The sequence below is a fragment of the Fusarium vanettenii genome (assembly GCF_000151355.1).
Source record: "Fusarium vanettenii 77-13-4 chromosome 6 genomic scaffold NECHAsca_20_chr6_4_0, whole genome shotgun sequence".
NCBI classification, from domain to species: domain Eukaryota; kingdom Fungi; phylum Ascomycota; class Sordariomycetes; order Hypocreales; family Nectriaceae; genus Fusarium; species Fusarium vanettenii.
The window spans coordinates 24,991-52,013 of record NW_003315865.1 but is presented as its reverse complement, the minus strand read 5'-3'; the positions used below and the strand labels follow the sequence as shown (position 1 = coordinate 52,013).

Below are 27,023 nucleotides of genomic sequence, written 5' to 3'. Positions count from 1 at the left end.
CGAGTCCACAACAACACCTCTTGGAGGCTTTCAACATCGAGGAATGGGAGGAGTATCATCAAGGACTTCAACGCCAGTACCTGTCGTTGGGAATATTAGACCATCCGCAGCAACAGATTTTGCGCCCCCTCGCAATCATTACCCGGGAATTGGTATAACTTCTGGTATTAGAGTCAGTCAACCGGACAACATGCCAGGGCTGAACATGCACGGAAGGCATTTATAAGTAGACATTTCTGCAGGGAGAGAAAAGATGGTGGTCATATGGAAGCAGTTATTTCTTTTATGTATCACTCTCTGGCTCCTCGAATAGGGGTCGCGGCCCGGCCCGGGAGCCTGGCAGAACAAAGGAGCTGCCAGGCAGAGCATTGGCATTGTCATGGAAGGTGTGGTGAATGTTCGATCATCGGGCTTTGTTCCCTACCGGGATGGGATGATGTTCGAGGCCATATTCACAAGGAACGAGGACAAGAATAGATGCCTAGGAGCTTTTGGGAACTCCAAGTCTTTAAAGGTCCACCTCCCACCCGAGTCCATTTACCGTTTCTTTCTGTACCTATCAATTCAAGCTTGTTTTATGGCCCTCACTCTGCAAGCACATCACATGAATGCCAACTACACCTGCTCAAGGCAACAAAGCCAGCAAGTACCCGAGACTCAACTCCCACCCCATCCACCGTTTGCCCAACCTAGATTGCAGCAAGAAATCGGATACATGATGGCACCTAGAGAGACTTCTAAGGACGTCGAGTCTGAGCAGCATAGGTCCATGCACAAGCTCAAGCACCACCGAAAGGTCGCAGGAAACGACCCACGAGCGGCTTTCATGGCAAACCAGCCCAACAACGAACCCCTCGAGCAACTCCTCGAGTCAAGCCTGTTTGCGGGACCCAGAAGGCAAACCAGCACACATGAACTGTCCACAGTACCTATGGGAAAGCCACAGCCTAAGAGCCTGGGGACTCATCAGACCAGGAAACGAGGTTTTTTGTTGCCAACACCAGCTTCGGCATCACAGCGCGCCCCTCGAGGGATGCAGCACGCCGGTCCTCCGGCATCAAGTCGAGAGCCATCTTTTCGGCAGAGGGTTGAAAATATCCTATCCGAACAACGCAGTAAAAGATCCCAGTATTCTTTCGTCCAAACTTGCAACGCACCAGACGAGGAAGCCTTGCACTGGAACAAGCGCCTCATTGGACATCACGCCGAACTGGGCAACCAAATCGATCGTGAATCAGAACGTAATAAGGCGCAACGGGAGGCTCTCTTTCCACCGCCTCCTGTAATGCCCCCCATGACGTGGAATTCTCAGACCTCTTTCGGGGAAGACGAAGAGGTTCAGCGATCCGAGATTCGCATCCCTATCCCCTGCAAATGCTGCGAAAAACTCAGAGAATATCGGGAGGCAAACGAAGCCACTGCGAGGAAACTCGCACAGAGGCAACTCGCACAGAGGAACAGAACCCCAGACCATGTGCATACCCCCTACAGAAACCTCGGCAGAGCCAAAGCCTCGATGGAGGGACTATGGTCCCTGCTGCGACACCGCAGCCAGTGGCACCGCAAGTTTAAATCCATCCTACAGGGACTTCACGGAGATGGACAACCTCTCCTCTTGGGTAAATTCCAGAATGGCAATCGCCTGATGGACAGAGACTAGGAGGAATAAACACCAGGGTCATGGGATAAAGAAAAGACGAGTTTGCTTTTTATGCGCATTCTGTTTATCAAGAGGCGTTTGGAGTTGGGAAGACAACAGCTTTGCTTTTTAGTTTGTACTTGCTTTATGAATGGGTACTTGCAGACGGGAAGACAACTGGATGAAAGGATGATAACGAAGATATGGAGCTATGTGGCCTAGATAGAGTTGGAGCTTAATGAAATGTCACGATGTAACGACAAACAACGGCATGTTGGATGACAAACCCAAGATAGTTTACGATATAACACAATGAAAAATTCCATGGTGCATGAGGCTGTCACGGGCAACGTGGTTGTTGGGCATCACTCATCCATCAGTCGTTGCCATCGATCACGGACTGGACTTCGTATTTGAAAGTCGTGTGGTTGCTAAGAATAGACCTTCGCAGACGGGAAGCTGCTGCAAGATGCGTGTGAGCCACGTGACCGACGGACGCGATTTTTTGGCAGCTTGGAGCTTATCGTCAGCCAAGACTAGGGGGGCCGCGTATGCACTATTGGACGCCACTCTTAATGGAATGGGTTGCTAAAAGTTAAGGGAAAGGGGACAAATTGTTGTTTTTTCTTCATCTGCTGCTTTTTCCCCCTGGACAACAGACAATCTGGCTTATCTATCGTCTTATCGTGACAACAAAAGGCCTTATCTCCATTTCCCTTCCGCGTGCGACAATCTATTCGACACCAATTGCCCACCCCATCTCGTGTCCTTGCTCAATCCCTGTCACTTCATCATCCTGGCTAATCCTCTTCTGGCCTGTGACTGAGACCACAGGCCCCTCTCTTCCCGCTCTCTCCCCGTTTCTTGGAAATGGGAAGTCCTGTTTGCTTTCTTCCTCTCGTTTTCAGCTTCAGACTTGAACTCCCTCCCCCTTCCTCTCGCTTTTTCAAACCCGCTCGCGCATCTCGCATGATGCTCTACACTCGCTTCAACTACTAAACACCTAATAATATTTGGTCGATCGTTTTGACCAGCACCTAATTAATCTTTGTCTCATCCCCCCTTGTGGGACCTCCCGCTCGCTCCAAAACCTCAAACCTCAAAGGTATCGATCCCCAGTTTCGGCCTCGTCAACTCGAACTCCTTGGATCCACCTGTCGTCGTAACACCACGAAGAGTTCGCCCAAAAGATCGAAACGGGCCCGTCCAACGTCCCTTGCGAACCTCGAGTCGACCTTCATCCGCTTTCGCGTTAGAAGCGCCCCCTAATCAAACCTTGAGACGCCTTATCACTGTCGCAATCGCTCTAAGCTACCCCAGCGTTGACCCTCATGGGTAAATCATGTTGGTATTTCGACCTCTATTCCTAGCTTCTAACTGACAGCATTGTGTCGCGCAGCGCAATATGGCGTCGTCCTCGACGCCGGTTCCTCAGGAACCCGTGTGTATATTTACAAGTGGAAGAACCACGCCGCCGCCGTGAAGGATGCCTCCGTCACGCAGCTCAAGACCCTCCCCAAGATCAAGCTCAAGGAAAGCAAGAAGATTCACCCCGGTGTCTCGACCTTTGCCGACAAACCCTCCGAAATTGGTGTCAACCATCTCGCCGACCTGATCAAGATCGCCCTCGACGAAGTCCCCGCCGATAAGGTCTCCGAGACGCCCATCTACCTCATGGCCACAGCTGGCATGCGTCTGCTACCGAAGCCGAAGCAAACAGCCCTTCTCCAGTCCATGTGTACATACCTACAAGCGAGTACCAAGTTCATCCTCCCCGACTGCAATGCCCATATTCAGGTCATTTCCGGCGAAACCGAGGGTCTATACGGCTGGATCGCGGCCAACTACCTGCTCGGTGGCTTCGATCATCCTGAAGAGCATGATCATGGCAAGAACCACCACACATATGGCTTCCTCGACATGGGTGGCGCGTCCGCCCAGATCGCCTTTGCGCCGAACGCGACCGAATCCGAAAAGCACTCGAACGATCTGAAGCTTGTCCGCATGCGGACACTCGATGGCTCTCCTGCCGAGTACAAGGTCTTTACTGCGACTTGGCTCGGCTTTGGAGCCAATGAGGCTCGTAACCGTTATGTTGAGAGTCTGTGGGATCAGTACGGTGGAAAGACGATCCAGGAGGTTCCTGATCCGTGTATGCCTGTTGGTCTAACAACTACCTTGAGAGGTGACTACGTCGAGGGTAAGGTTAATGAGCCAGTTCTGGTCGGCACCGGAAAATTCGACGAATGCCTGAGCGTCACATACCCTCTCCTCGGCAAGGACAAGCCATGCCCGGATCAGCCCTGCTTGGTTAACGGCCAACACGTACCGGGCATTGATTTCGATATCAACCACTTTGTTGGAGTTTCTGAGTATTGGCACACAACACATGGCGTTTTTGGTGGAAAGCATACGGCGTACGACCTCGCCTCGTACCAGTCCATTGTCCACGACTTTTGCACCAGTGATTGGTCGGATATCGAGAGCGAGCTGGAAAAGCGCAAGAAGTCGCCGGAGAAGAAGGCTGAGGAGGCTCGCGCCGCATGCTTCAAGGCCTCCTGGCTCATCAACATGCTGTACGACGGCATCGGTATTCCTCGAGTCGGTTTGGAAGGTGGTCACGGAAATAGCACTGCCAAAGAGACGGACAAGATGGAGGATCCCTTCAAGCCGGTGGACAAGATCGATGGCATCGAACTGAGCTGGACACTGGGAAAGATGGTCCTGTACGCTGCCGGCCAAGTCCCTCCTCAAGGCACAGCGTTGCCTGTTGGCTTCGGTACCAATGTGGAAAAGGGAACGCCTGACGATTTCGAGCACGCTGGTTCTGTTCCGATTGGCTCTCATACTGGCGACGACGACGATGACGATCTGGACGACATCTTGAAGAAGCCCGGATCCTCTACCACCGGGATTGTTGCATTCGTGTTTGTTCTTCTTTTGGTGGCTTATCTTCTCCGCAAGCCTGAACGAAGAAGAAAGATATTCGGCATGGTGCACCGTCGCAAGCGTTCTGGAAGGCCCGGTCGCTCTCTGGCCAGCAAGCTTTTCGGAAGGAATTCGTTGGGATCGTATGAGAGGGTCATGGAGGAGGGTGATCTTTCCGACTTTGAGCTTGGCGATGTCGACTCGGACGAAAACGACCACTCCGATAGCAGCAGCAATGGGTCCCGGAAAGGACGGGCGTCTGGTCTGGCAACACCCAGCATCGGCCTAGGACAACCTGGGGATCTCCTACGACCTCCCTTGGCAATGGACCGCGCTGGACTTGTGATTCGAACTGAGAGCCGGGAAAGACTATCGCCATCCTTGTTGAGCGCCGGGCGAAAGAGTCGGAATGTCAGCCCAACACGGACCAAGAGCCCATTCATGACTCCGTTACAAGAGGACTGAATGGTTTCACATGAAAATTGGTCGAGTTGAGCGTTGGGCAAAGCTACATCATGTTGGACTTTGAGATGAACTTTACGGCGTTTGGGGAAACTGCTGGTACAGGCATGGATCTGGCGTTTTAGGGAACTCGCATTCTAAAACTCGTCTTGAGGGCGTTGCGGAATCTATCAATCTTTGGCCTCGAGACGAGTAGCAAAGAGATGGACCTCGTTTGGATATTGGGCAGTCTGCTTTTCAGAGACATCTTGTCAGGGGGTTGCAGTAGGGATGGGCAGCACTTTCAGTACATGGTTAACGACAATACTTAAGTCAAGTGCATATACATGTTGATTAAGAACAAACATCGCTTAAAATATTGCGCCTTATCGTTACAACAGGTTCCCGTTGTCTATACCTCCGATATCCATATGATGCCCAACCCAACATCCAACTCTTTCACCAAAGGCCAATAAACCCAGGTCTCATCAAGCATGACCAAGCATGCAAAAGTAAAAGACGTTCCACAGGTCAATTCGATTGCTTCTCGAGGAAACTAGGATCTGCCCGAACTCTTGACTCAAATTTGCGCCACCAGTCCTCAAACGCTTTCAGCGGCACAACCTCGACGCCGCCAGGGCCTGCTGTCCCGCTGAAGCTCGACAGGAAGTTAAAGGCGTTTTGGATAATGCGCTGAGCCAGTACAGTGGTGCTGGGCTGGCCCCCTGATGAGTTGCCGCTGGCCTTGTTGGCGGCAAGCTCCTGTAGCCGCTGGCCAACTGACTCCTCAGGTTCAACGGACACTCCGACCATGAGGCCACTCGCGTCACCACCTCCGCTGACCTTGAACATGGCGCTCTCTTTGCCGGGGCCAATGCCGCCGAGGAAGCGGAAGTTAGGGGTCCCGCCGGACTGTGCAGCGGCGGCAACGTCCTGAGCGGTGGCGAGATAAATGGCGGCGGCGGTGTTGGGTGGGAGTGAGACGCCGGGGAGCATAAAGATAACAATGTGTGAGAAGGACTTTGAGGTGGGGAGGGAGTAGAGAAATGAGGTTGGTGAGGGGGCTGAGGCTGGTTCGGTGATCAAGGGCTGTCCGGCGGGGACGATGCCAAAGAGAGGACCCGACATTGTAAATGTTAGAAGTGAATTGAGAAACAGGCGCGTTCAATTGAGCAGGTTTAGACGGTCCGGGTGCGCGTGAGGTGGTGTCGTCTTGTTATCTTGGGGGGGCTATGTATGGTGTTGAGTTTGTAAGTTTCTTTGTCCTTCTATGGCTGGGTGGTGTGAGACGATTGGTGCGCGTCTTCCAGGGCTCTCCAGAAGGAAGTGGAACTGTTTAGGTAGTGACCTCATACCGGATTCTCTCCGCGACGGTCTAGGGTAGGCATATCCGAGTGAATTGTCTCAGACGGTTGAGGCTTTGGAGGTGTGTAACAGCCGACATGGTAGTAATTCGTCCGTATTCACTGTTTCTTACAATTATCATAGGTGAAGATATAACCAGTCTATCTTCTGCATGTGACGTTGTTAGTATTCACCTTGCCAGGTTGAGATTCACCGAAGACGTGGGTCTTGGCCATGGTCACGAGTGCCCGCTCATTGAGAACATGATTGCTCGTCGACTTCCTGATCCAGCCTCACCGAGTAAGACAACTCGCTGGGATATGAACTGGGTGACATAAGTCCAAGTTACCATCAATATCCTTGATCTCATCGGATATCCGTTCTATGAGAGCAGCTGCCACCTCGCCGGGCCTCATCTATAAAAGAACATCTCAAAAAGCCCGCAGGATCCTCACCTTTTCATCACTTCATCACCTCTGCTCTGCGTCTCAACCACTACAAGCACATCGAAGCCACTCACGGTTTCACCTGAAAGAGAAAGAGTCTCTACTTGAACTACACCATTGGGTTTATAGCCCTTCAACTGGTCTTTCGAAACTCTTGATATCTCGCATCAAAATGGCTAAAACTAGCATCGACTTGATCGACGATGTCGACATGTAAGTCATCCAGCTTTGGTCTAAGAAGGTAACTCACATTGTCAGGTTCCCGTATGCCGATACGGACCCTGATGCGTTCACCAAGATGAACGCTGGTCTCTACACTCTTGTATGGAAAGATGCTCAGGGCACTTATCCCATCGGCTACATCCTCGACCGTGTCTTCCAGGAGCTCCTCAAGGTGCCCGAGGACGTCCGGGGCAAGATGGAATATGATACAGAGAAGCGTACCGTTGCGCTCTTCAAGGAGGGCACAGAGCAGGAGCGCACTCGCCGTGTTGCGGCTCTGGGGGATTACTGGCGCCAGAACAAGACATTCCCCTTGCTCCGTGGCTGGCGCAACGAGCTCTGGCCCGTCTACGGCCGTACTGGAGAGCTCCTGTTTAGTATGGAGCGTGCGGCAATGGGTCTGATTGGAACGATGCGATACGGCGTCCACATGATTGCCTACGTTCGGGATGAGAGTGCGCCCCATGGCCTTCGGCTTTGGGTGCCTACACGTGCCCGCAACAAGTCAACATTTCCTAGCATGCTCGACAACACAGTGGCTGGCGGCCTCATGACAGGCGAGGATCCCTTTGAGTGTGTCATCAGAGAAGCCGACGAGGAGGCCAGCCTCCCTGACGAGACTGTCCGCAAGGGCGCCAAGTTTGTCGGCAACGTCACATACATCTACATCACGGACGCAGGGCAGGTCGGCGAGGGCGGCTTTATTTATCCCGAGTGCCAATGGGTCTATCACCTCGAGCTCCCCAGCGACGTGGTGCCCCAGCCCAAGGACGGCGAGGCCGAGAGGTTCGACCTGTGCGACGTCGACCAGGTCAAGGCGGACCTCGCCAAGGGGCGCTTCAAGCCAAACTGCGCACTCGTCACGCTCGACTTTTTCATCCGACACGGCATCCTCACACAGGAAAACGAGCCCGAGATTGAACAGATCAAACGGAGGGTGCGCCGTGACATTCCTTTCCCAGGTCCACACCAGAGCAACTGGCGCCCGGCTTGAGTCCTGGAAGCTGCGGAATGAGACGGTAGGGGCACCATCTTTGAAAGGCTTGTTGGGGGTCCGAGACGGTCGGTTCGTTTTGGGTATCATTACAACATGATCTAGAGCTATTGGAATGCAGATGCCTTCGGGCGGCGGTGTAGAGCTAGAGCCTAGGTAGATGGACGGACAGAAAAGTATTCGGCCAGACTATTTCTTGACAAGCAGGTACACGTTGTCGACGCGAAGGGGCGTCAGCTTCTTGACGGGACCCTGAAGTGACATGAGAAGGCCGCCGAACGAGACATAGGCATTGCTGTGTACCGGGAACTGCGGTTAGCGCAACTGGCTCTTTGATAGTCAAAAGGCATGCCTGTGTTTGAGATCAACTCACATGCTGTTTCCGTCATATGTCTCCTCAAACTTGTAGATCTTGCCGTGGCAAACGTAGTCGTAGAGATCCGCAATCGTCGCCGGCGCATCACCATTCTTGCCAACGTCCCTCCAGCCCTTCTCTTCCTCCTTGCTTCCGTCCAGGGACAGTGTCGTCGACAGAACCACGTGGAGAGTGTCCGACACGGCGCAGGGGAAGAGCTCAATGTTGATGTCGAGCGTCATGACTGTCTGCGAGTCGCTCGACGTGCACGAGATGCGAGCGACGCGATCGTACTTGGACTGGTCATAGTCGGTCACCGTGAAGGATTCCTCAAAGAGGGTGGCGTCGCCGCTGGCCATTGTGGGCAGGTCGGGGGATAGATCTCGAGACTGAAGGGAATAACGAGAGTTCAACTCTGGAGATTTAAGAGGGAGATCGGAGAGGTTGGTTTTGTCGTCGTCGTCGTCGGCGCAGGGAAGTGAAAAGGTTTGGAGTGGCCCAAAAAAGCTGGTGGGGCTAGGCGCATAAAATCGAGAACTGACGTCGAACCGGATACCTAGGTACCAAGCGGGGCGCACACAAACACTTTGAAGCTGTTGAAAGCTCACAGTTCCATATAAGCCTTGTCGTTTCTCTTTTCCTACCGAGACCAATATTGCGTGGCTCCAAAGGGATTGATTAAGCAAAAAAGCCATGTCCTTTCGAAAGCGAAACGTCGTGATAGGGTCTTCAGGATCAGCATCACCTGCTGCTCGACAAGAGAAGTCTCTTGCACCGGGAACAAGACCATCTCCGCTAGATGGACGCCTCACAACGTCGACCGGCACACAGTCTCTGGACCAACTCCTGGCTGGCCATGCCGGGATGCCAATGGGAACATCTCTGCTCATTGAAGAGACCGGGACCACCGATTTCGGAGGCGTGCTGTTGCGATACTATGCCGCAGAAGGACTTGTACAGGGGCATCACGTTCACTTGCTGGGCTTTGGTGACGCCTGGCGCAGGGAACTTCCAGGACTCGGAAGTCTGGATGGCTCCAAGAGCAGTGGGAAATCTACGTCGTCCTCGGATGACAAGATGAAGATCGCCTGGCGTTATGAGACACTTGGGCAGCGCAACGTGCCGGCCAGAGGCATGTTCTCCTTGGTCTTGTTCCTCTTCTCTTTCCGACATTCCTCTAACGAGTTGACTTAGATCCTCAAGTGACCCAAGGGCCTGGTCAGACTGCGAGTATCTTTTGCCATGGGTTCAACCTGACCAAGAGGCTTGAGAGCAGCGCCATCAAAGGCCAACTTTTCGCGACACCAGTCGATGGTCCCCTGGCTTCGCCAACGCAAACTCCATTCCACAAGTTCATTGCAGATGTAACCTCGAAAATCAAGAACTCACCTCCTTCGACCATCCACAGGATTGTGGTTCCCAGCCTACTCTCACCCACGCTCTACAACTCCGCTGCCAGCCAGCCTCGCGAGATTCTCAAATTCCTGCATGCGCTGCGAGCTCTTCTGCGACAGTTCCCAACCCAAGTTACTGCCATCGTGACCATCCCTGTCACACTCTTTCCGCGATCAACTGGACTCACGCGATGGATGGAGCTATTGTCTGACGGAGTCCTCGAGCTTATTCCTCTGCAGCACCAGGCCCCAATCACCCGGGAGCCAGGAAGCGAGGACAAAGGCCAAGGCCTTTTGCGCGCCCACAGTCTCCCTGTGTTCCATGAGAAGGGCGGTGGCTTGGAGGGTACGTGGAACCGGGAGAACCTCTCGTTCAAGCTCAGTGGCTCGAGTGGGCTGGTCATTACGCCTTTCAGCCTTCCCCCTATCGGAGACGAGGAAGAGACCCCTAAGCATTCTAAACAAAACGAACCGAAAAAGGAGAGCCTCGACTTTTGAGCTCAAAGTATCGTCTTTGTTGAAGCAAATCTCGGCCGACAGCTCGCTAAACGTGGAGCTCCCTTGGGAGGAGGCTGGAGCTTGCCGCCTTATCTTATCGCAAATGCCCCCCAGCTCCACAGCCTAAAAAATTCTTCCCCTTCAAAAGAGCTCCGAGCTGCAACTCTGCTTCCTTCTCCTTTCTCTTGATCAACATCTCTACTCCAACAGGTATGTACAAACAATTTTCTTTGCTGCGCGCGAAACCATGGACACAATGATTATACACTTATATCTGTCAATCCCCTGATTTTCTGTGACGACACACTATAAAATTACGAAGACGACTTATGATGTTGTCCTTATCTCATTCTTGCGCTTTTCTACCACCGCAATCAGAGCGTCCGCTAACCCGCGATGCCTCATAGGTATCATGGCTATGCCTTCAGACCCAGCTCCGGTCCGGATCTCCAATATCGCAGGGCGCTACCTCATCTTCGACTCGGACGCTGCTGCCCTTCTCCGTCGCAACGAGAACGTCAACGGGACGCTGGCCGGAACGGCGCCTCAGCAGCCGACCCAGAACATCTTTCTCGGTCTACCTGTCGAGCTCCGACCAGAGGAGGCCGAGTCGCTGGTGCAGAAGAAGGTGGCTTTTCTCGTAGATGACGTAGCTGCCCATCAGGCTGCGCTGCGCAGCCCCAACCCTGAGGCGAAGAGGCTATACCTCGACTCGCTCAAGACAAGGAAGCAAACTGCCCAGCAGGTTTTTGCAGAGAAGAATGCAAAGAGAGCCATGGAAGTGGCAGAAAAGCATGGAAGGCCCCGCCCGACCGCCTCTCGAACCACCCCTAGCAATGCAGATGACGATGCTCTCTTCTCAAGTGACCAGCCTGAACCCAACCCGCGTCAGACGGATGCTGCATTCAAGTCCCTCGGTGTCACACCGACATCCAGTGGTTCGTTGATCTCCCCTGAAGCAGAAAGGACATATCTTGCCGAGAAGCCGACAACAGGCCCACTGTGTGGCTTCCTCTTGACCTCTGGTTACTACATGACACCAGGGCTACGGTTTGGTGCCAAGTACAGTGTCTACCCCGGTGACCCTCTGAGATTCCATGCGCACTTCATGGCGAATCAGTATGGCTGGGAAGAAGAGATTCCCGTTCTGGACATCGTAGCAGGAGGCCGCCTTGCCACGGCAGTCAAGAAGGCTTTCCTGGTAGGAAGCAAGCAACCAGGGGATGAAGAGCTGCCAGACGGCAAGATGCGAACCTTTAGTATTGAATGGGCAGCGATGTAAACCTCGTTAATTTAAATGCTATCAATAATGCGTCAAGAGAAGTGACCGCGAAACAAATATGATCTTTCCCTAATTCTCGCGGGACTATGCCACCAACTCCGCTGAACATGTAAACGAATTAGAGTTGTAAAGAAAACTCCTGGTAATAATTGTTCCCTCCCTATAGTATATTGCACACTACTCAAAGTCAAACACTCCATACTAATCCTGCCATGATGGAGCGCCACGGTGACCAACCAAGCTCAAGGAACAAATATTCGGCTGAAACTGATCACCTCCCGACGACAACAGACACACTTGTCAAAGTTGTTCATAGCTAGGGAAACACGGCAGTCGTCGCAAAGGCTCAGGCATCGGCAGGGCCAGACAATGATTGTTCGTGGTGTGCTCTGGCACACGACACACTGAGGTCCGTCGCTCCCAAAGCCAGAGCCGCCTTCTTCCCACGGTGCCGATGCAAATGGCTCGGCAGAGTCAGGTTGCCGTCGTGAGAGCAAGAGCTGCTCAAGTAGCCTTTCTTCTTCGTCAGGGCTGAGCTTGGTGTGGCGGCCTGATGGCACGGTAGCGGCAGCGACTCCAGGGTGCAACAAGCTGGCCCCGGGCGCCGTGAGGATGCGCGTTCGCTGCAGCTGCTCCATTCGGTGATACTGGGATCGTGTCATGATGCCGTCAGTCTGAAGATGGGCCGAGAGCGTCCTTGCCTCCTCTCGCTCTTCTGCGTTTGTCGGATGAAGCAGGCGCGCAAGATCAGAAATCTGCATAGGGCTGTCGACAAAAGGGGTGCTTTCTCGAGTAAACCGAGGTGACCGCTGGGTAGGCGTTCTCTGGCCGTCATCATCATCCGACTCCCATTGCTGGTAATCATCCACTCCCTCGCCCGTGGTCGATAATGAGATAACACTCGTAGTGTCAAAATCATCGTCATCCGAACGTGGCTCGAAATCACCGCTTGTGTCGGTCGATCCCCACCAACCACCCTTGAGCCAGTATTTGTACAAATCTGTGTCCAGGCTTTCCTCGTCTTGGGGACTCGTACGCCTAAACTCAGCTTCCACATCTGTCGCCTCATTTCTAGGGATGCGACCGTCGTTATAGGCTGATGCTCCCTTGTTTCGTGCTTGACTGCGGTGAGAGCTTTTCGTTTGACTCTTAATGCTTTTGGGGTGGCGAGCAAGCCGAAGAAGCCAGCCAGGCTGGTATCGAATGCGAAGGGTCGCAAAACACCACAGGACAGACTTTGCTCCTATCCTTGCGATGAGCTTGTTGATGCTGAGTAGAAACTCCAGAGCCATAAACCAACGGGAACTTCTTTCAGCCGCTCCAATGCCGACCCGGAGACTTCGTTCACCCCGGCTCTTTGGAATCTTCTGTGCGGCTCGTTCTCTGGCATACCCATTTGACGCAATCACCGGTCCTGCTTTCACAGGGATTAAGCCGATGGCACCAATTTGGTCGTACCGAGAATCTGGCAGGCCGCTGGCGATGAGCTTTCTCTGCAACTCTTCTGCCTCCTTGAAGCGCTCCTCTTCCAGCCAAGTGTGTCGCTTGAGATTAACCCCTCGATCCTCATTGAGGTAGACAGCTTCACTCGCCATGGTGATAGCGCCAAAGCCGGTGCGAAGAAGCGCCGTGTAAAAGTCCATTTCTCGAGTGATGCGAATCTCTGACAGAGAAACGTTGGCCTGCATGTTCCCGTGGGCATGGCTGAGGCGCTGGCGAAATGTCATGGAAGCCATGTCAGGGCTTGACGGAGGAGACAATGCCGAAAGCAGCAGGGCCAACGAATAGATGAATACGCACATGACGATGCCTATGAGGACAAGAACATGTGGAACGAAGCCAACGATGCAGACTGTCGGGAATCTGAGCAAGCCCTGGGAGGATGGGTCATCAAGGTCAAAGGATATGGCACTCCATACGATGCTTCCCATGAAACATAGGCCCCAAAACCCCGTGCTAACGAGGCGGTATCTCGCTTGCAAGTTGAAGATGCCCAACACATGGCTCGTGATGTGAGTCATGGACGACAGAAAGGCAACTAGGAGTACCTCAGGGGGGGTATTGACACGCTTCATAATCATCGATCGGCTCAAAGCTATAGCACTTCCGAGAGTGGAGGAAGGAGCATCAACGGGGCGAGCTTTGGCAAACAAACCCCAGCCAAGCTGATTGCTAATAGCAGCGTCGGCCTCGGCGAAAGCAAGAGACTGTTCGAAGAGTGTCATGCCAGTCTCGGGAGCAACTGGGCGACCTTGCACGGCACATGAGACAGTCTCGAGGAATTGGCTCAGACAGAATGTCCCAAAGAGGGGCCAGAGTAACGACAATGACCCAGCGAGGTCGCGGGCAGAGCCAGATTCGTCCGATGGTATCATTCGTACGGCGACACATGCTTCTTCGTCAGAAGTTGAGAACGACAGAGTGGAGCTCAGAGAATTGAGAAACGAGTTGGCATGTGAGAACATGAGGTCGGAGCTCTTGCTTGCATTTCCCCAACGCAACTCGGAGAAGTTGGAGGATGTCTGGCACTGGATGGACTGGAGTAACTGGCGAGCCTGATAAACGAGTAAGACGACGGGTAGAAATCGTAGGAGGAGCCTCGTTGGCCATCGGAGCCGTAAACGTCTTCGAGTGGCAGCAAAGATATGTGTTCGGTTTAGTATGACGGCCATAGCAATGCAGCAAAGGGCCCATTTGCTTGTAGCGTAGCCAAAGACGCTGCCCAGGCCACGAGCGCCATCAACTGATAGACGCGCGGTGGGAGCGATAGCCTCCGCCTCTGCTCCGAGGGCTTCTGAGGCTCCCGCAGCAGCTACAAGAGGTTCCACGAGAGGTTCCATTATGTCTTGAATAGTCGAATCGGCGTCGGCCAGAATGGCACTCGCATCGGCAGCCGCTGGCACGTATCGTGGAGCGTCCGGGACGGTTTGGAGGGTATCGGGAATAGAGATATATGTCCCAAGCTTCTTCACGATTCGGGGACCGGCCCAGACCAGATCCTCGAGGATGGGCGCATATCGGGTTACGTTGACAGTCCAGGCTGCAGGATTATACCATGAACTGGCAATGCTGCTGATATTTGGGCTTGTGCCGGCACTCGAGAAGCTCGTGAGGGGTGATGGCGTGGATGGCACGAGCTCTGCGGCCATGGCCTGTAGCGAGGTAATTGGGGGCGAGGTCGGCGATATCGAGATAGCGGGAGGGACGGGTTCAAATGGCGGATGGTCGAGTTCTGTAGTTTTTACAAGAGCGGATTGATGGGTCTCGTCCAAGACATTGTGAAGCGTCCTGTCGCCAAGGTGCCCACTCGAGGTCTCTGGATGGTCGAGGTAAAGCGTGCTTCGGCGGCTTTGACTGCTTTGGTCCGGGGTAATGATGAGGCTAGGTACCTCAATGTTGACATTCGAAGCGGAGGTTCGCTGGCAACCAGGGACCCTCGAGAGTGTACCTGCCAGGTAGCGCGACTGCTGCTAAGCCAGAAGTGGAAAGGCCTGGTGCATATGCTGATGAGTCTTCTAGCCCCTTGGAGTTAGCGCCCGGTGGACTCGAACCAAGCGGGAGAACCAATTTCAATCCAGCACACAGTGCACAGTGCAGGGAAACAGAGCTGGCCCAAGTGGTACTCAGACACTGCCTGCTCAGCACCGAGTTGACACTCAAGCACTCTTCACGATGAGCCACCAGCTGGAGATCGGATTGGTTAAATGGAGTCATTTTAATTAAATTTCATTTCCAGTGGTTACTGGCTGTGATTCTCCTCTTATTTCTATGCCCAGATAAGTACTGTTGCTTCCGTCTTCTTGATTTGTTGTGCACAACTGTAGGACTGGACATGTTGAATCGGAGAAATTGGTCCATTTAGTGCTCCAATTCCTGGAGGAGCCCAGCAGGATATCAACCATAGAAAGCTGGTTCATCTCTCCGCATGGAACGGTGCATCATGACAACTTGGTGATGCACCCGCTTGACTTCTCCGTGTTGCCCAAGTGGTGAAACGAAGCTGAATCTTTGCTCGCTGGGGGGCTGCACTTCGCTGGCGCTGGTGAGGGATTCACGGGTTTTCCAAACCTGCCACACAAAAAGAATTCATCTGTCAACCCGCAAGTACAGATTCACAGAGAGATGCTGCCACTGCCTCGTTGGCCGCTTTGCTCGCATGCACCGCGCGTGCGACAAGATCCCGATGGAGGTTGGCGTCGGATGATGGGAGGCTGCCCTTTAGCCATAGGTTTGTGATCTCGTCCCGCGCGGGGAGGTACGCAACGCAACAGGCCGCTAGAATATCCTTGTGCTCTGATGGGACCGGGTCCAGCACCAGAAGAGGTTCTTTGTCGTCTTGGCCGGGCACCAGCGCTGCAACTCCTCCTGAGACTGTATCAACACAGTCGATACCAGCATCGGCGAGAGCTGCCGCCGCGACTGTGATGCATCCACTCAGTACGTTCATCATATCCCACTCCTCGCTTCCTTGCTCAACGGCCACTTGTCGAGCCTGGTCTCCTTCGACGATGGTGACGATGACGTCCACTCCGCTCTTGGGCCATCGGTCCGCAATGAGGGCTCCGCGGAGGGCTGCCTCGAGATGAGAGCTGAGATCGCGCTCACTGGCATCGCGTAGATATCCCCTCCTTTGGCGTGTAGCGAAGGGGGCATATTTGACGTGAGTGGACAGAACCATGTGAGGAGAGAAGGGAGCCGATCGTGGTAGCGATCTGGGTCCATGAACCGTACATGTGAGCTTCATGCCTTTGCTACCAGATGCATCTTGAGACTCAATCTCCAAGTATGCTGATCCAGATGCTGAAGCAGTTACCCCAGTCCTCAAGTCTGATTCGTATGTTAGTCCCCTGCAGTAGTAAAAGTTATGAGGCATGCAGGCACTCACATTGCGATCGAACACCATTCGGAGGTCGTGTCCGACTCGTGACAGAAGATTCATCTGCCTCATATACCGGAGGGATCGTGACACCTCCAGGACCGTTGATGCGTCGTCGATCTGCCATTTTCTACTGAATCAATTTTTGACCTTCGCAGCTTTCATCGATGCGAGCATGGATTTTGGTTGTTTTCAAGTGAGGCTCTTTATGCAATAAAGCGAAGTGGGTAACACTATCGCGTAGATTAGTCATCCGAGGACCCATCTCTGAAGCCTTCAAATTTTCTCGCGACCACCATTCAAGCTCACTCTTCTTCTTCCTCTTCATCACACTCGAGAGCTTGTCTACTCTCCAACGCACACTCCTGACGAGCAAGATTGATCAAAATTCTGATGATCTGCTGAAATATGTCACGGTGCTGATTTGGATTCTACTCAGGCTCTCTCTCGTTGCCAATCGCAAAAGGTACGTCGCGATTCACGCGTTTTCTCTGCGCCCAAATGATGATCCTTCACACCACTGTTCCCGCGATACCTGAGCGTCTGAACAACATGCACTACCATCTGACCACTACGACATTGCCTATTTCTCTCATGATCAAACCGCCATATGGTCAACTTTGTACTGACTGGTTTGAAAAGCGCTAGGCAAATTTGCTATACTCTACCACCAAATCGAATGGACTCGACTCCTGCAAGGTTCGTACACTTTTCGCTTTCAGCCCCCACCTGCCCCCAGTCGATGATGAGAAACCTTTCATTCAGTTCTGCTTCTGAAGCGCTGTGATGACTCCTAAATTACCAAACCAAGATCTCTGATACTTGACTTTACTCCTACCCTTTGCTTCATCTTGCCTGTGTAACTTGAAGCTAACCCCATACAAGTGCTAGGAACACCTGAGTCTCCGAACAGTCCTGACGCGCCCCAATTGCCAATCTTCTCAGTAAGTCTATCGCGTGAACTTGAGGTGCAAAGGGGATTGTGTTTCATGATGACACAAGTTCTATCCATTCAACGACTTCATCTTGGCCAAGTCGCCCTCCCGCACCATAGGTCCTTCTCGGAGGGCTGATGACCGGTTGTGGAGTTTCTCTTGGGTGTTATGCCGACTCCAGTGTCCGGGGTGCTGGTGGCTCGTTCTGGGTTGTTAGTAGTCAGGGCCGGCTGAGATGACTGAGTAAACCGGCTTGTCTGAATTATCGCATTCTTCCTTGGTTACAGATGTGTTCTCTGTTTTCTTCCATTAACGCCTGACATTCACTAACGAATGCAAAAGGATTCAGAGAGAAACTGGACGCCACTCCGAGCCACTTGACGTACACAACCACAGGTAGGTAGGGGTATTCTATTGTAACCCCAGGTAGATAATGACAAATACAATACATGGGCCTCTTGTCCTATTCTTAGACCTTGATCCCGTCCACTTCAGCATGCTCTTGTGAACAACGGACAGCAGTCCAAATCCAACTCGATGGCCCCGAGATCGCGATCACCTCACATCTCGGAGGACATTTCTCCAGGCCCTGAGGAGTCCCCATCCCAATTAATGATGACCTGGCCGCTTGTGACGTCTGTTAGATAGAAGTGACATCTTACCACCCCTGCACAGCGCGTATAAAGGAGATTGCCGTGTAAAGCCTAGATATAATCCTCCACTATCTAGAGCTTTAAAGCACCCCTGCAGGTGGTCATGTTCTCCTAGAGTCATCATGCGAATTTAGTTGAAGAGCAAGACACTTTCTCTCTTTATTCAAGGTACACTCCTCTACCCACCTCTCAGAATTGAACCATCTCACGCACCGCCAAGTATCATCTCAGGGCAAACTTCGCCGAAGGTGGACCGTACAGGTGTTCTTGTCAGGGCCTAGTCTCGGATAAGCTGATGTCGAGGGATCCAATCAAAAACTGCCCCACGACCCCTTCCCTCGACTAAAGGGACCAGAACACATGCATTTCGGCGGCCGACTCGCCCTGGCACGCAGCACTTCGTATCCCATTCCCCAAGAGAAACGGTCGGCTTTGTAGCCACATTGCCCTTGCGCAACGACACTCGTTCGACGAAGACTACGACAACGCAACGCGATCGAATACGGCCGAAGGCGATTTCGAGGCTGGAAAGAGATCAGGAATACGAGAGCCCACCGTGCGACGTTGAGAGCCACCCGCTGTGCTTGGTAGTCCCTTGGGCATCGCATCCCCTGCGTCGCCCTCCTAACATCAACCACTTTTCTGGGCTTTCCATCAACCATCTTCTCGCTCCGCCGGTCTTTTGCCAGCGCACGACAATCTTGCGTTCGAATTCGAGTGCGATCTAGGGACGCGACGCCCAGCGTCTCCGCGCAAAGGTCGTTCAATGTCCTCCTATGCCTTGCCAACGACCAACTCCAAGATGATGCCCCGGCACAACGCCGCCGCCTATTCCAACGGCTACCCACGCGGCAACACTTTTGACATCTCTCCACACAAGTAGGTGCCCCTCCTCTGGGCTCATGCAAGCTGCAAGCTACGTCTCTGGGGCGTCGCATGCGCATGATTCTGGGAGTCTGTTGCTGACAGTTGGATGCTCGCCAGATTCCAACCACGAACATTGACGCCCGCTCAACGCCGTCGCAAGAAGCTTCTTGTTCGCCTAGCCGTCGTCGGTCTTATTCTGTTCGTCTTTAGCCTGTGGCTATGGCCGTCCAGCTCTGTCGCCTCCCTCGTTTCCTTCGGCCTTCTCTCGACCAGCGGCACTCCTGAGCTGGAGACAGTTCGATACTACGATTTGACCACAGTCCAGGGCACCGCCCGTGGATGGGAACGTGAGGAGCGCATTCTTCTGTGTGTGCCGCTCAGAGATGCCGAACCTCATCTTACCATGTTCTTTTCCCATCTTCGCAACTTCACCTATCCTCATCACTTGATCGACCTTGCTTTCCTCGTCTCCGACTCTAAGGACCGAACGCTGGAGGTATTGTCAGAAAACCTTGAGGCAATCCAGGCCGACGAGGACCCGAAGCAACCTTATGGTGAGATATCTATCATTGAGAAGGACTTTGGTCAGAAGGTCAACCAGGATGTCGAGAGTCGTCACGGTTTCGCTGCGCAGGCCAGTCGAAGAAAGCTGATGGCACAGGCTCGCAACTGGCTGCTCAGCGCCGCGTTGCGACCATATCACTCCTGGGTTTACTGGCGTGACGTCGATGTTGAAACAGCTCCCTTTACGATTCTCGAGGATCTCATGCGCCATAACAAGGATGTCATTGTTCCCAGTAAGTCAATAATCATCATGGCTTTGCGAAAAGTTTCGCGACACTAACCCATTCCAGACGTTTGGCGGCCGTTGCCTGACTGGCTTGGTGGAGAGCAGCCCTATGATCTGAACTCTTGGCAGGAGTCTGAGACGGCCTTGGCACTCGCTGATACACTTGATGAAGATGCTGTTATCGTCGAAGGTTACGCCGAGTATGCTACATGGAGACCTCACTTGGCGTATCTCCGCGATCCATTTGGCGACCCAGACATGGAAATGGAGATTGATGGTGTTGGAGGAGTCAGTATCTTGGCAAAGGCCAAGGTCTTCCGATCTGGTGTCCATTTCCCGGCTTTCAGCTTCGAGAAACATGCTGAGACAGAAGGATTTGGCAAGGTGGGTGACTTCCTCGTCACAGTTCAGTTTCCGAGATACTAACGTGGCTGGCTAGATGTCCAAGAGAATGAAGTACTCTGTCGTAGGCCTGCCACACTACACCATCTGGCATTTGTATGAGCCTAGTGTGGATGATATCCGTCATATGGAGGTTTGTTTCCTCTTCTTCTTTGCACCTACTGGGCCCCCTCGATCTAATGATTACTGCAGGAAATGGAGCGAGAGCGACTTGCTCGTGAAAAGGAGGAAGAAGAGAAGAAGAAGAACCAACAAAAGATCAAGGAGGAGTATAGTGACACCCGGAATGAGTGGGAAAAAGATAAGCAAGAGATGCAGGATCTGGTGGCGCAACAGAAGCCTATCAAGGAACCAGGCAACGCTCCCAGCCGAGACGGTTTGGCCAAACCTCACAAGGGTCAGGGTGATTCTGCCGACTCTGCGAAGGACGCGAGCATACCAAAGGCGGCCAATGAAGAGGTCAAGGCGGTCAAGGGAGAGGAGAAGGCGGTCAAGGATGGAGGAAAGCCGGTCGGGCAAGAGGCAAAGGCGGCTGAGGGAGCTGCAGCCAATGCGGCTGGCGATGCCGCCCAGAAGGAGAAGGTGGTCAAAGCAGCTGCTTGAGCAGCGTCTGGCCAGCGGAGGCTATGTGCTGTACAATATATGACTTTATGGGCGTCCTTGGGGTTGATTCGGAGGACGCTTCCAGTTGGGCACGCAGGGTGTGCGAGGGTAACTACCCTCGAGGATGTTGTAGAAGGCGTTTGGTTGGGAAATGGTTACTGGTTACAATCCAACTAAAAGATACAAGATTAAGCATTTGGACATTGCCATATTACTCGACTTGAGCAACGTCAGCATGGTCTGGTTTGGACACTCGACCTAACTCTCCCCCTTTCTTAGATATGACTAGCTACTCTGTCGCTCATAAGGCAAGGTCCCCACTAAAAAAGATACGATGAGCTCCATGAACCATTAGCTAAATACTCTTTCGTGAATGGATAGCCTCTGAACAGGTTCAAGAACCAAGGTTGAGGAAGGCGATGGACAGAAAATAAAAAAACTTGCAAACTGACTTCGTACGCACCTATTAGATCGTCAAGACAGTGAGGCTGACATCCATGATATTTTGCATTTGTTGAGCCTTACAGTACCCAAAACTGTTCAGACTGTACCAAATAAGGGGGTCAGTGAAGTCCCTGGACCTGTGACAGCTAGCCAATCAGCGAGATCGCTGGACGACACCTTGGAGAAAGACAGAGCGCAACTTCCACGCGACGTTGTTAGTGGTGCCTTAGCTAGCAGTGCGCTACGTAGCGATTTGATCTTCCATCATCCACCCTCACAACTGTCCAGGCAGCGCCCGACCTCTTACCAGCGGTCCCCAAGATTCCCTAGAGAGGACGCGGTCTTCGTGTCTTCTGGGAACACTTGTCTTCTTTTTTCCGCTGTGCGATACTAAATCTAGCCAGTGGCAGCTCCTACAGAACCTCCGATTCCAACGTTCTCGGCCGCCCCGAACCTGAGCGAATCGCTTGGTCGCACATTTCGACGACCGTTCTCGAGTCCAGAAGATCATGAATCGCGATGAACAGCAACCCGTAACGATGGAGAGCCCTCGGCCCTCTGGGGTTTCCAGCTTTGAGCACCGCACCCTCCCTCCTCGGATGCAGTACCGAAGCCGACCCGTCTCTGTCGCAGTCGACCCTGTCTCGTTGGTTATTTCAGAATGCATCTCTATAACTTCCGCCATCCAGAAGCATGCGCGCTCACCGCACTCGTCCGTGTCCGCCATTCTTGGAGGAAGCCCCAATCCCGTTCACCTTGGGCCTCCTAGCCCGTCTCCGCGCGGGAGGAGTAAGAGCCCCGCGGCGAGGCTCAGCGACGATGCGTCCCATGATGGCCTCACCAATCGTTGGGGACTGCGCGGCCAGAGAGGCAAGAGCATGCAGGACAACCCCATGATCACTGGTTTTGGAAAGTTGAGGCATGAGCTCGCTGGTGTCAAAGGTGCGTCGATCCTCGCAGCTCGCTCCTCCGTCATGATAGATTGTTGTAGCTAACATTCTGCGTCTAGATATCCGGTCATTCGATGCTCCTGCAATCCTCGCACCGTTCCTGCACGTCATCCAAGCCAAAGGCACCGCTGCCCCCATTACGATTCTGGCCCTCGGCGCACTGAGGAAGTTTCTGGCGTATGGCTTCATCTGCCCAGAGTCGCCCCGATTTGCCCTCGCGATGCAGTCCCTCTCAGCAGCCGTTACACACTGCCAATTCGACATTAGCGATTCAGGACAGGTCGAGGTTGTACTTCTCATGATTCTAAACCTTATGGAGGATATGATGTCAGGCCCCGGCGGAGATATCTTGAGCGACGAGAGCGTCTGCGACATGATGGGCCGTGGCCTCGCTATCTGCTCCCAACCTCGATTTTCTCCCGTTTTGCGCAGGACCGCTGAGGCTTCCATGGTCAGGATGTGTCAAATCATATTCGAAGACATCAAGCACCTCGAGTTTGAAGCTGGCGAGGATGCTGATGCGTTGGAGCAGCAAGTGGACGACGACCTCGATAGCGTCAGAATGGAGGCCCCTGCCCCTGAGGCTGAAGGTTTGTCCGCCGAGCCCACGAGTTTGGGGCTGTCTGGAACAGCGACCCCGGACCTTGAGCGGAGTAGCAGGGAGATAGCGTCAAACTCGGAGACACCTCAAGCCACTGCGAGCGAGCGCACCGAAGAGACGGAGTCTGTTGACCTCAGACCCTATTCTCTGCCTTCCGTTCGCGAGCTCTTCCGGGTTCTGGTCAACTTCCTGGACCCTCAGGAGCGACAGCACACTGATAATATGAGGGTCATGGCTTTGCGCATCATTCACGTCGCTCTTGAGGTTTCTGGGCCTTTCATCTCTCGGCACCCTGCATTGGCTGTTATCGCCGAGGACCGCTTGTGCTGTTACCTCTTTCAGCTTGTAAGATCCGACAACATGGCTGTTCTTCAAGAATCTCTCACTGTTGCTGGCACGCTACTTGCGACCTGCCGTGGTGTTCTCAAGTTGCAGCAAGAGCTGTTCTTGTCTTACCTGGTCACATGTCTCCACCCCAAGATTGAGATTCCTCGGGAACCTGGAATCGAGCCATCTCTATACGCTGGCATCCCACTGAACCCCAAACCCAACAGTGGGCGATCGACCCCCGTTCCAGTCGGGGAACGCCAGAAACTTGGCCTAGAAGGGGGCGCCCGCAAGCCAGATGCTCGTCAGGCCATGGTTGAGAGTTTGGGAGTGTTGTCGAGAATGCCAACATTCATGGCAGAGCTTTTCATCAACTACGATTGCGACGTTGACCGAGCTGATCTTTGCGAGGATATGATTGGACTTCTCTCGAGGAATGCTTTGCCGGACTCAGCCACATGGAGCACGACAAGCGTCCCCCCTCTCTGCCTCGATGCCCTGCTGCGATATATCCAGTTCATCGCCGAACGGCTGGTTGATGACCCCGTTACTGATGGCTATCCTGATCCGGCCACTTTGCGGGAGCAGAGGCGGAGAAAGAAGCTCATCATCAAGGGAGCAGGCAAGTTCAACGAGAAACCTAAAGCAGGTTTGGGCTACCTGGAGGCGCAAGGTATTATCGAGAATGCCAGTGACCCCGTTGCTGTGGCCAGGTTTCTCAAGGGAACTTCCCGTATCAACAAGAAGGTGCTCGGTGACTTCCTCTCTAAGAGAGGCAATGAGGCTATCCTTGAGGCTTTCCTCGATTCCTTTGACTTCTCTGGTAAGAGAGTGGACGAGGCCTTGAGACAGTTACTCGAATCATTCCGCCTGCCAGGAGAAGCGCCTTTGATTTCCACGATCGTCGAGTCCTTTGCGGATAAGTACTGCTCCAATGACACCACAGAAGAAGTTGCAGACAAGGATGCGGTGTACATTCTGACATATGCCATCATCTTGCTCAACACCGACCAGCACAACCCGAACCTGGATGCCAAGAAGCGCATGAAATTGGAGGACTTTTCCAAGAACCTCAGGGGAACAAACAATGGCAAGAACTTTGCTCCGGAATACCTGCAGGGCATCTACGAGTCCATCAAGTCCAACGAAATCATTCTCCCTGACGAACATGACAACAAGCACGCCTTCGACTATGCCTGGAGAGAATTGCTCCTTAAGACTGAGTCTTCTGGAAGCCTGATCATTTGCGATACGAATATTTATGATGCCGACATGTTCGCTACGACCTGGAAGCCAATTGTTTCTACCCTGTCTTATGTTTTCATGTCTGCCACGGACGACGCTGTCTTTGCGCGAATCGTCACTGGATTTGATGAATGCGCACGCATCGCCACCAAGTACCAGAACACCGAAGCCCTCGACCAAATTGTCTATGTCCTGAGCCACATGTCTACTTTGGCAACCGAATCTCCCTTCAACACCTCGCTTAATACCGAAGTCCAAGCCGGGGATGGCAGTGTTATGGTTAGCGAGCTCGCTGTTAAGCTGGGCAGGGACTTTAGAGCCCAGCTTGCGACTCTGGTGCTTTTCCGTGTCGTCACTGATAGCGAAGAGTTGATCCGCAAGAGCTGGAAATATGTATGTTTTCCACCTATGGGCTTGAAAACATTGCTAACCATTCCCTAGATCATTCGCATATGGCTCAATCTGTTCACCAACTCTCTGATACCATCCTTCTCCCCGAGCAGTTTGACAGCCATGCCCCTACCACCCATCCCCTTGCAAACCCCCTCACAGGTCATTGACCGAGTGGCACGAAACGCAGAGACAGGCTTCTTTTCTGCTTTCACTTCGTACATCTCGAGCTATGCCGCTGATGACCCGCCCGAGCCATCAGATGAGGAATTGGAGAGTACACTTTGCACAATTGATTGCATCAAGTCTTGTAAAATGAATGCGGTATTCGACAACCTTGCGTAAGTTTGTCTTGCTCCTTTCTGGTACCTGGATGCTAACTATCATGTAGTAAACTTGATGCGTCGGTTGCCAAGGCGGTGGTTGAGGCTCTCATCGATCAACTTCCCGAGGACTCTACAACGACGGTGATCAGTGTCAAGCATGAGAGCATGCCTGGATCTCCCACAAACGGCCACGTCCCTCCCTCAGGACACCTCAGATATGACCCCAGTGTCACATACCTTCTGGAATTCTGCACTTTGTTGGCAACCAGGGATGAGGAGTCGGTCGAGGACATGGGCAAGATAGTTTTCGACACGCTCCAAGGCGTCCTTCGTGACTCGAGCCAATACCACGCGATCACGGTGTCCCGAGCTGCGTTCTACGCCCTCAAGCTCCTCAAGACAGGCTACGTAAGTGTTGTTGCTAACGTGCCCCAATTCCACACTGACACCTTCTAGGACCACGACTTTGTCAATGTTCCTTTCTTGCTCCATACCATCTCAAGCCTACCACAAGATGCACTGGGCAAAAACTCGGATCTGGTGTTGCAGGGCCTTGCCCTCTGCATCGATGAATCTGGCCCCTTGAGGCGTGAAATGATGACATCGCCCGACTTTTGGGCCATCCTTCGTGCCCTAGCTAAACGTCCCGAAGCCGCTGCGCTGGTCTTCGAGATCCTTGAAAAGGGAACTACCGGGACACCACCCGCAATCATGGCCGATAACTATGAGGCGGCAATTTCCTTGCTCAACGATTTTGCTTCTGCTGCCAGCCCCAAGCACACTGTCATTCAGACACGCAGCCCTCGACCTCAGAGGTCGAACCCACCTAAGCAGGATAAGAAACGGTACGTGTCTTCGCCTGACACGAAAGCTAGTTTACTGACATGGGATGATAGCCAAGCGGAAGCTGTGGCGAGAGGGTCCAAGGCCGTCAATATGCTGTACAACATGACGGATCGCATCCCTCATCTTATGCAGCAATCTCAGCTCGAGAGCAGTGAAGGTTCGTCATGACTGTTAACATGACCGCCAAATGAACTTTGCTAACAAAATTCGCCTAGCCTGGTCGGCGTACTGGTTGCCAATCTTCCAGGCCTTGACAACACAATGCGCAAACCCTTGCAGAGATGTTCGACAACTGGCTTTCTCCGCCCTGCAGCGATCTCTGCTTTCACCAGAGCTGACCTGCAGTGACCCGAAGGAATGGACTGCTATCTTTGGCAAGGTCCTATTTCCCTTGATCATCCAACTCCTCAAGCCAGAGGTCTTCTCATCTGACCGAGATGGAATGAGTGAGATGAGGGTCCAGTCCGCCTCCCTTCTTTGCAAAGTGTTCCTTCAGTATATGGTGCTTCTGTCCGAATGGGATGGTATGCTGGATCTCTGGATTAAGATCATCGAGATTATGGATCGCCTCATGAACAGTGGCCAGGGAGACAGCCTTGTAAGTCGAATGAGAACCTCACTGGTCGTGTAGTCACTGACATTGTATTGCACAGGAGGAGGCAGTTCGAGAAAACCTTAAGAACGTGTTGTTGTTCATGGCCAGCAGTGGATACCTGGTGTCACCAAGCAAGGATCCCTCTAAGGAGGAGCTATGGTCGGAGACTTGGAAGCGCATCGACCGTTTCCTGCCCGACCTTCGCGGCGATCTTGCTCTCGATGAGCCTGCCGTCGAGGAGAAGGCTGAGAGGAAGAGTGCGGAAAAGAAAGAAGAGCATCAGGAGCAGGCCGAAGAGGGCAGTGCCAAGGTTGAGGAGAAGGGCGAGGAGGCCGAGGAGGTGGAAAAGAAAGAGGAGAAGAAAGAGGAGGCAAGCGAGGAGCAGTAAATAATGACCACTGGCGGATAGAAGAGGGTGATGGTATTACCATTATGGTGCTGAGGCGTCTGGATGATGATATGTTGTGATATTAGAATGGCTTAACAGAAGCACGCTGTACAAAACGCATAATAGAACAGCTCTCTTGATTGATATAATCGGGTGACCTAGCCCCTTGTGAACTGAACTCGTGGAGGCGTTCAATAGGCATCGAGAACGGATGGGCGTTCATGTGACGCGGCTCTTGCCAA

The 27,023-nt window shown here is 53.0% G+C and overlaps 10 protein-coding genes across 10 annotated transcripts; 6 read left to right on the top strand and 4 right to left on the bottom strand.

Annotated features, from left to right (window-relative positions):
- Positions 1–2,970: 2,970 nt before the first annotated feature.
- Positions 2,971–5,032, top strand: NECHADRAFT_81390 (uncharacterized protein; the record flags this gene model as incomplete). Its single annotated transcript, XM_003044984.1, has 2 exons — positions 2,971–2,974; positions 3,039–5,032. 2 exons carry the CDS (start codon positions 2,971–2,973, stop codon positions 5,030–5,032), a joined length of 1,998 nt encoding a protein of 665 aa, XP_003045030.1.
- A 507-nt stretch (positions 5,033–5,539) lies between these two features.
- Positions 5,540–6,136, bottom strand: NECHADRAFT_94227 (uncharacterized protein; the record flags this gene model as incomplete). The annotated part of the gene is made up of 1 exon (XM_003044585.1): positions 5,540–6,136. One exon carries the CDS (start codon positions 6,134–6,136, stop codon positions 5,540–5,542), a length of 597 nt encoding a protein of 198 aa, XP_003044631.1.
- Positions 6,137–6,970: 834 nt separating this feature from the next.
- On the top strand, positions 6,971–8,014 carry NECHADRAFT_94226 (uncharacterized protein; the record flags this gene model as incomplete). The annotated part of the gene is made up of 2 exons (XM_003044983.1): positions 6,971–7,011; positions 7,057–8,014. 2 exons carry the CDS (start codon positions 6,971–6,973, stop codon positions 8,012–8,014), a joined length of 999 nt encoding a protein of 332 aa, XP_003045029.1.
- Positions 8,015–8,203: 189 nt separating this feature from the next.
- On the bottom strand, positions 8,204–8,728 carry NECHADRAFT_81387 (uncharacterized protein; the record flags this gene model as incomplete). The annotated part of the gene is made up of 2 exons (XM_003044584.1): positions 8,204–8,309; positions 8,388–8,728. The coding sequence occupies 2 exons, from the start codon at positions 8,726–8,728 to the stop codon at positions 8,204–8,206; spliced, it is 447 nt and encodes a 148-aa protein (XP_003044630.1).
- Positions 8,729–9,233: 505 nt separating this feature from the next.
- Positions 9,234–10,261, top strand: NECHADRAFT_94224 (uncharacterized protein; the record flags this gene model as incomplete). The annotated part of the gene is made up of 3 exons (XM_003044982.1): positions 9,234–9,505; positions 9,564–9,571; positions 9,657–10,261. 3 exons carry the CDS (start codon positions 9,234–9,236, stop codon positions 10,259–10,261), a joined length of 885 nt encoding a protein of 294 aa, XP_003045028.1.
- Positions 10,262–10,679: 418 nt separating this feature from the next.
- NECHADRAFT_44076 (uncharacterized protein) lies at positions 10,680–11,543 on the top strand (the record flags this gene model as incomplete). The annotated part of the gene is made up of 1 exon (XM_003044981.1): positions 10,680–11,543. The coding sequence occupies one exon, from the start codon at positions 10,680–10,682 to the stop codon at positions 11,541–11,543; it is 864 nt and encodes a 287-aa protein (XP_003045027.1).
- A 346-nt stretch (positions 11,544–11,889) lies between these two features.
- On the bottom strand, positions 11,890–14,692 carry NECHADRAFT_94222 (uncharacterized protein; the record flags this gene model as incomplete). Its single annotated transcript, XM_003044583.1, has 2 exons — positions 11,890–12,190; positions 12,342–14,692. 2 exons carry the CDS (start codon positions 14,690–14,692, stop codon positions 11,890–11,892), a joined length of 2,652 nt encoding a protein of 883 aa, XP_003044629.1.
- Positions 14,693–15,636: 944 nt separating this feature from the next.
- NECHADRAFT_43918 (uncharacterized protein) lies at positions 15,637–16,546 on the bottom strand (the record flags this gene model as incomplete). The annotated part of the gene is made up of 2 exons (XM_003044582.1): positions 15,637–16,370; positions 16,429–16,546. 2 exons carry the CDS (start codon positions 16,544–16,546, stop codon positions 15,637–15,639), a joined length of 852 nt encoding a protein of 283 aa, XP_003044628.1.
- Positions 16,547–18,809: 2,263 nt separating this feature from the next.
- NECHADRAFT_106189 (uncharacterized protein) lies at positions 18,810–20,669 on the top strand (the record flags this gene model as incomplete). The annotated part of the gene is made up of 5 exons (XM_003044980.1): positions 18,810–18,886; positions 18,992–19,671; positions 19,729–20,048; positions 20,104–20,199; positions 20,259–20,669. 5 exons carry the CDS (start codon positions 18,810–18,812, stop codon positions 20,667–20,669), a joined length of 1,584 nt encoding a protein of 527 aa, XP_003045026.1.
- A 953-nt stretch (positions 20,670–21,622) lies between these two features.
- On the top strand, positions 21,623–26,781 carry NECHADRAFT_43577 (uncharacterized protein; the record flags this gene model as incomplete). Its single annotated transcript, XM_003044979.1, has 8 exons — positions 21,623–22,055; positions 22,123–24,629; positions 24,678–24,967; positions 25,018–25,276; positions 25,409–25,797; positions 25,849–25,955; positions 26,014–26,396; positions 26,452–26,781. The coding sequence occupies 8 exons, from the start codon at positions 21,623–21,625 to the stop codon at positions 26,779–26,781; spliced, it is 4,698 nt and encodes a 1,565-aa protein (XP_003045025.1).
- Positions 26,782–27,023: the final 242 nt, after the last annotated feature.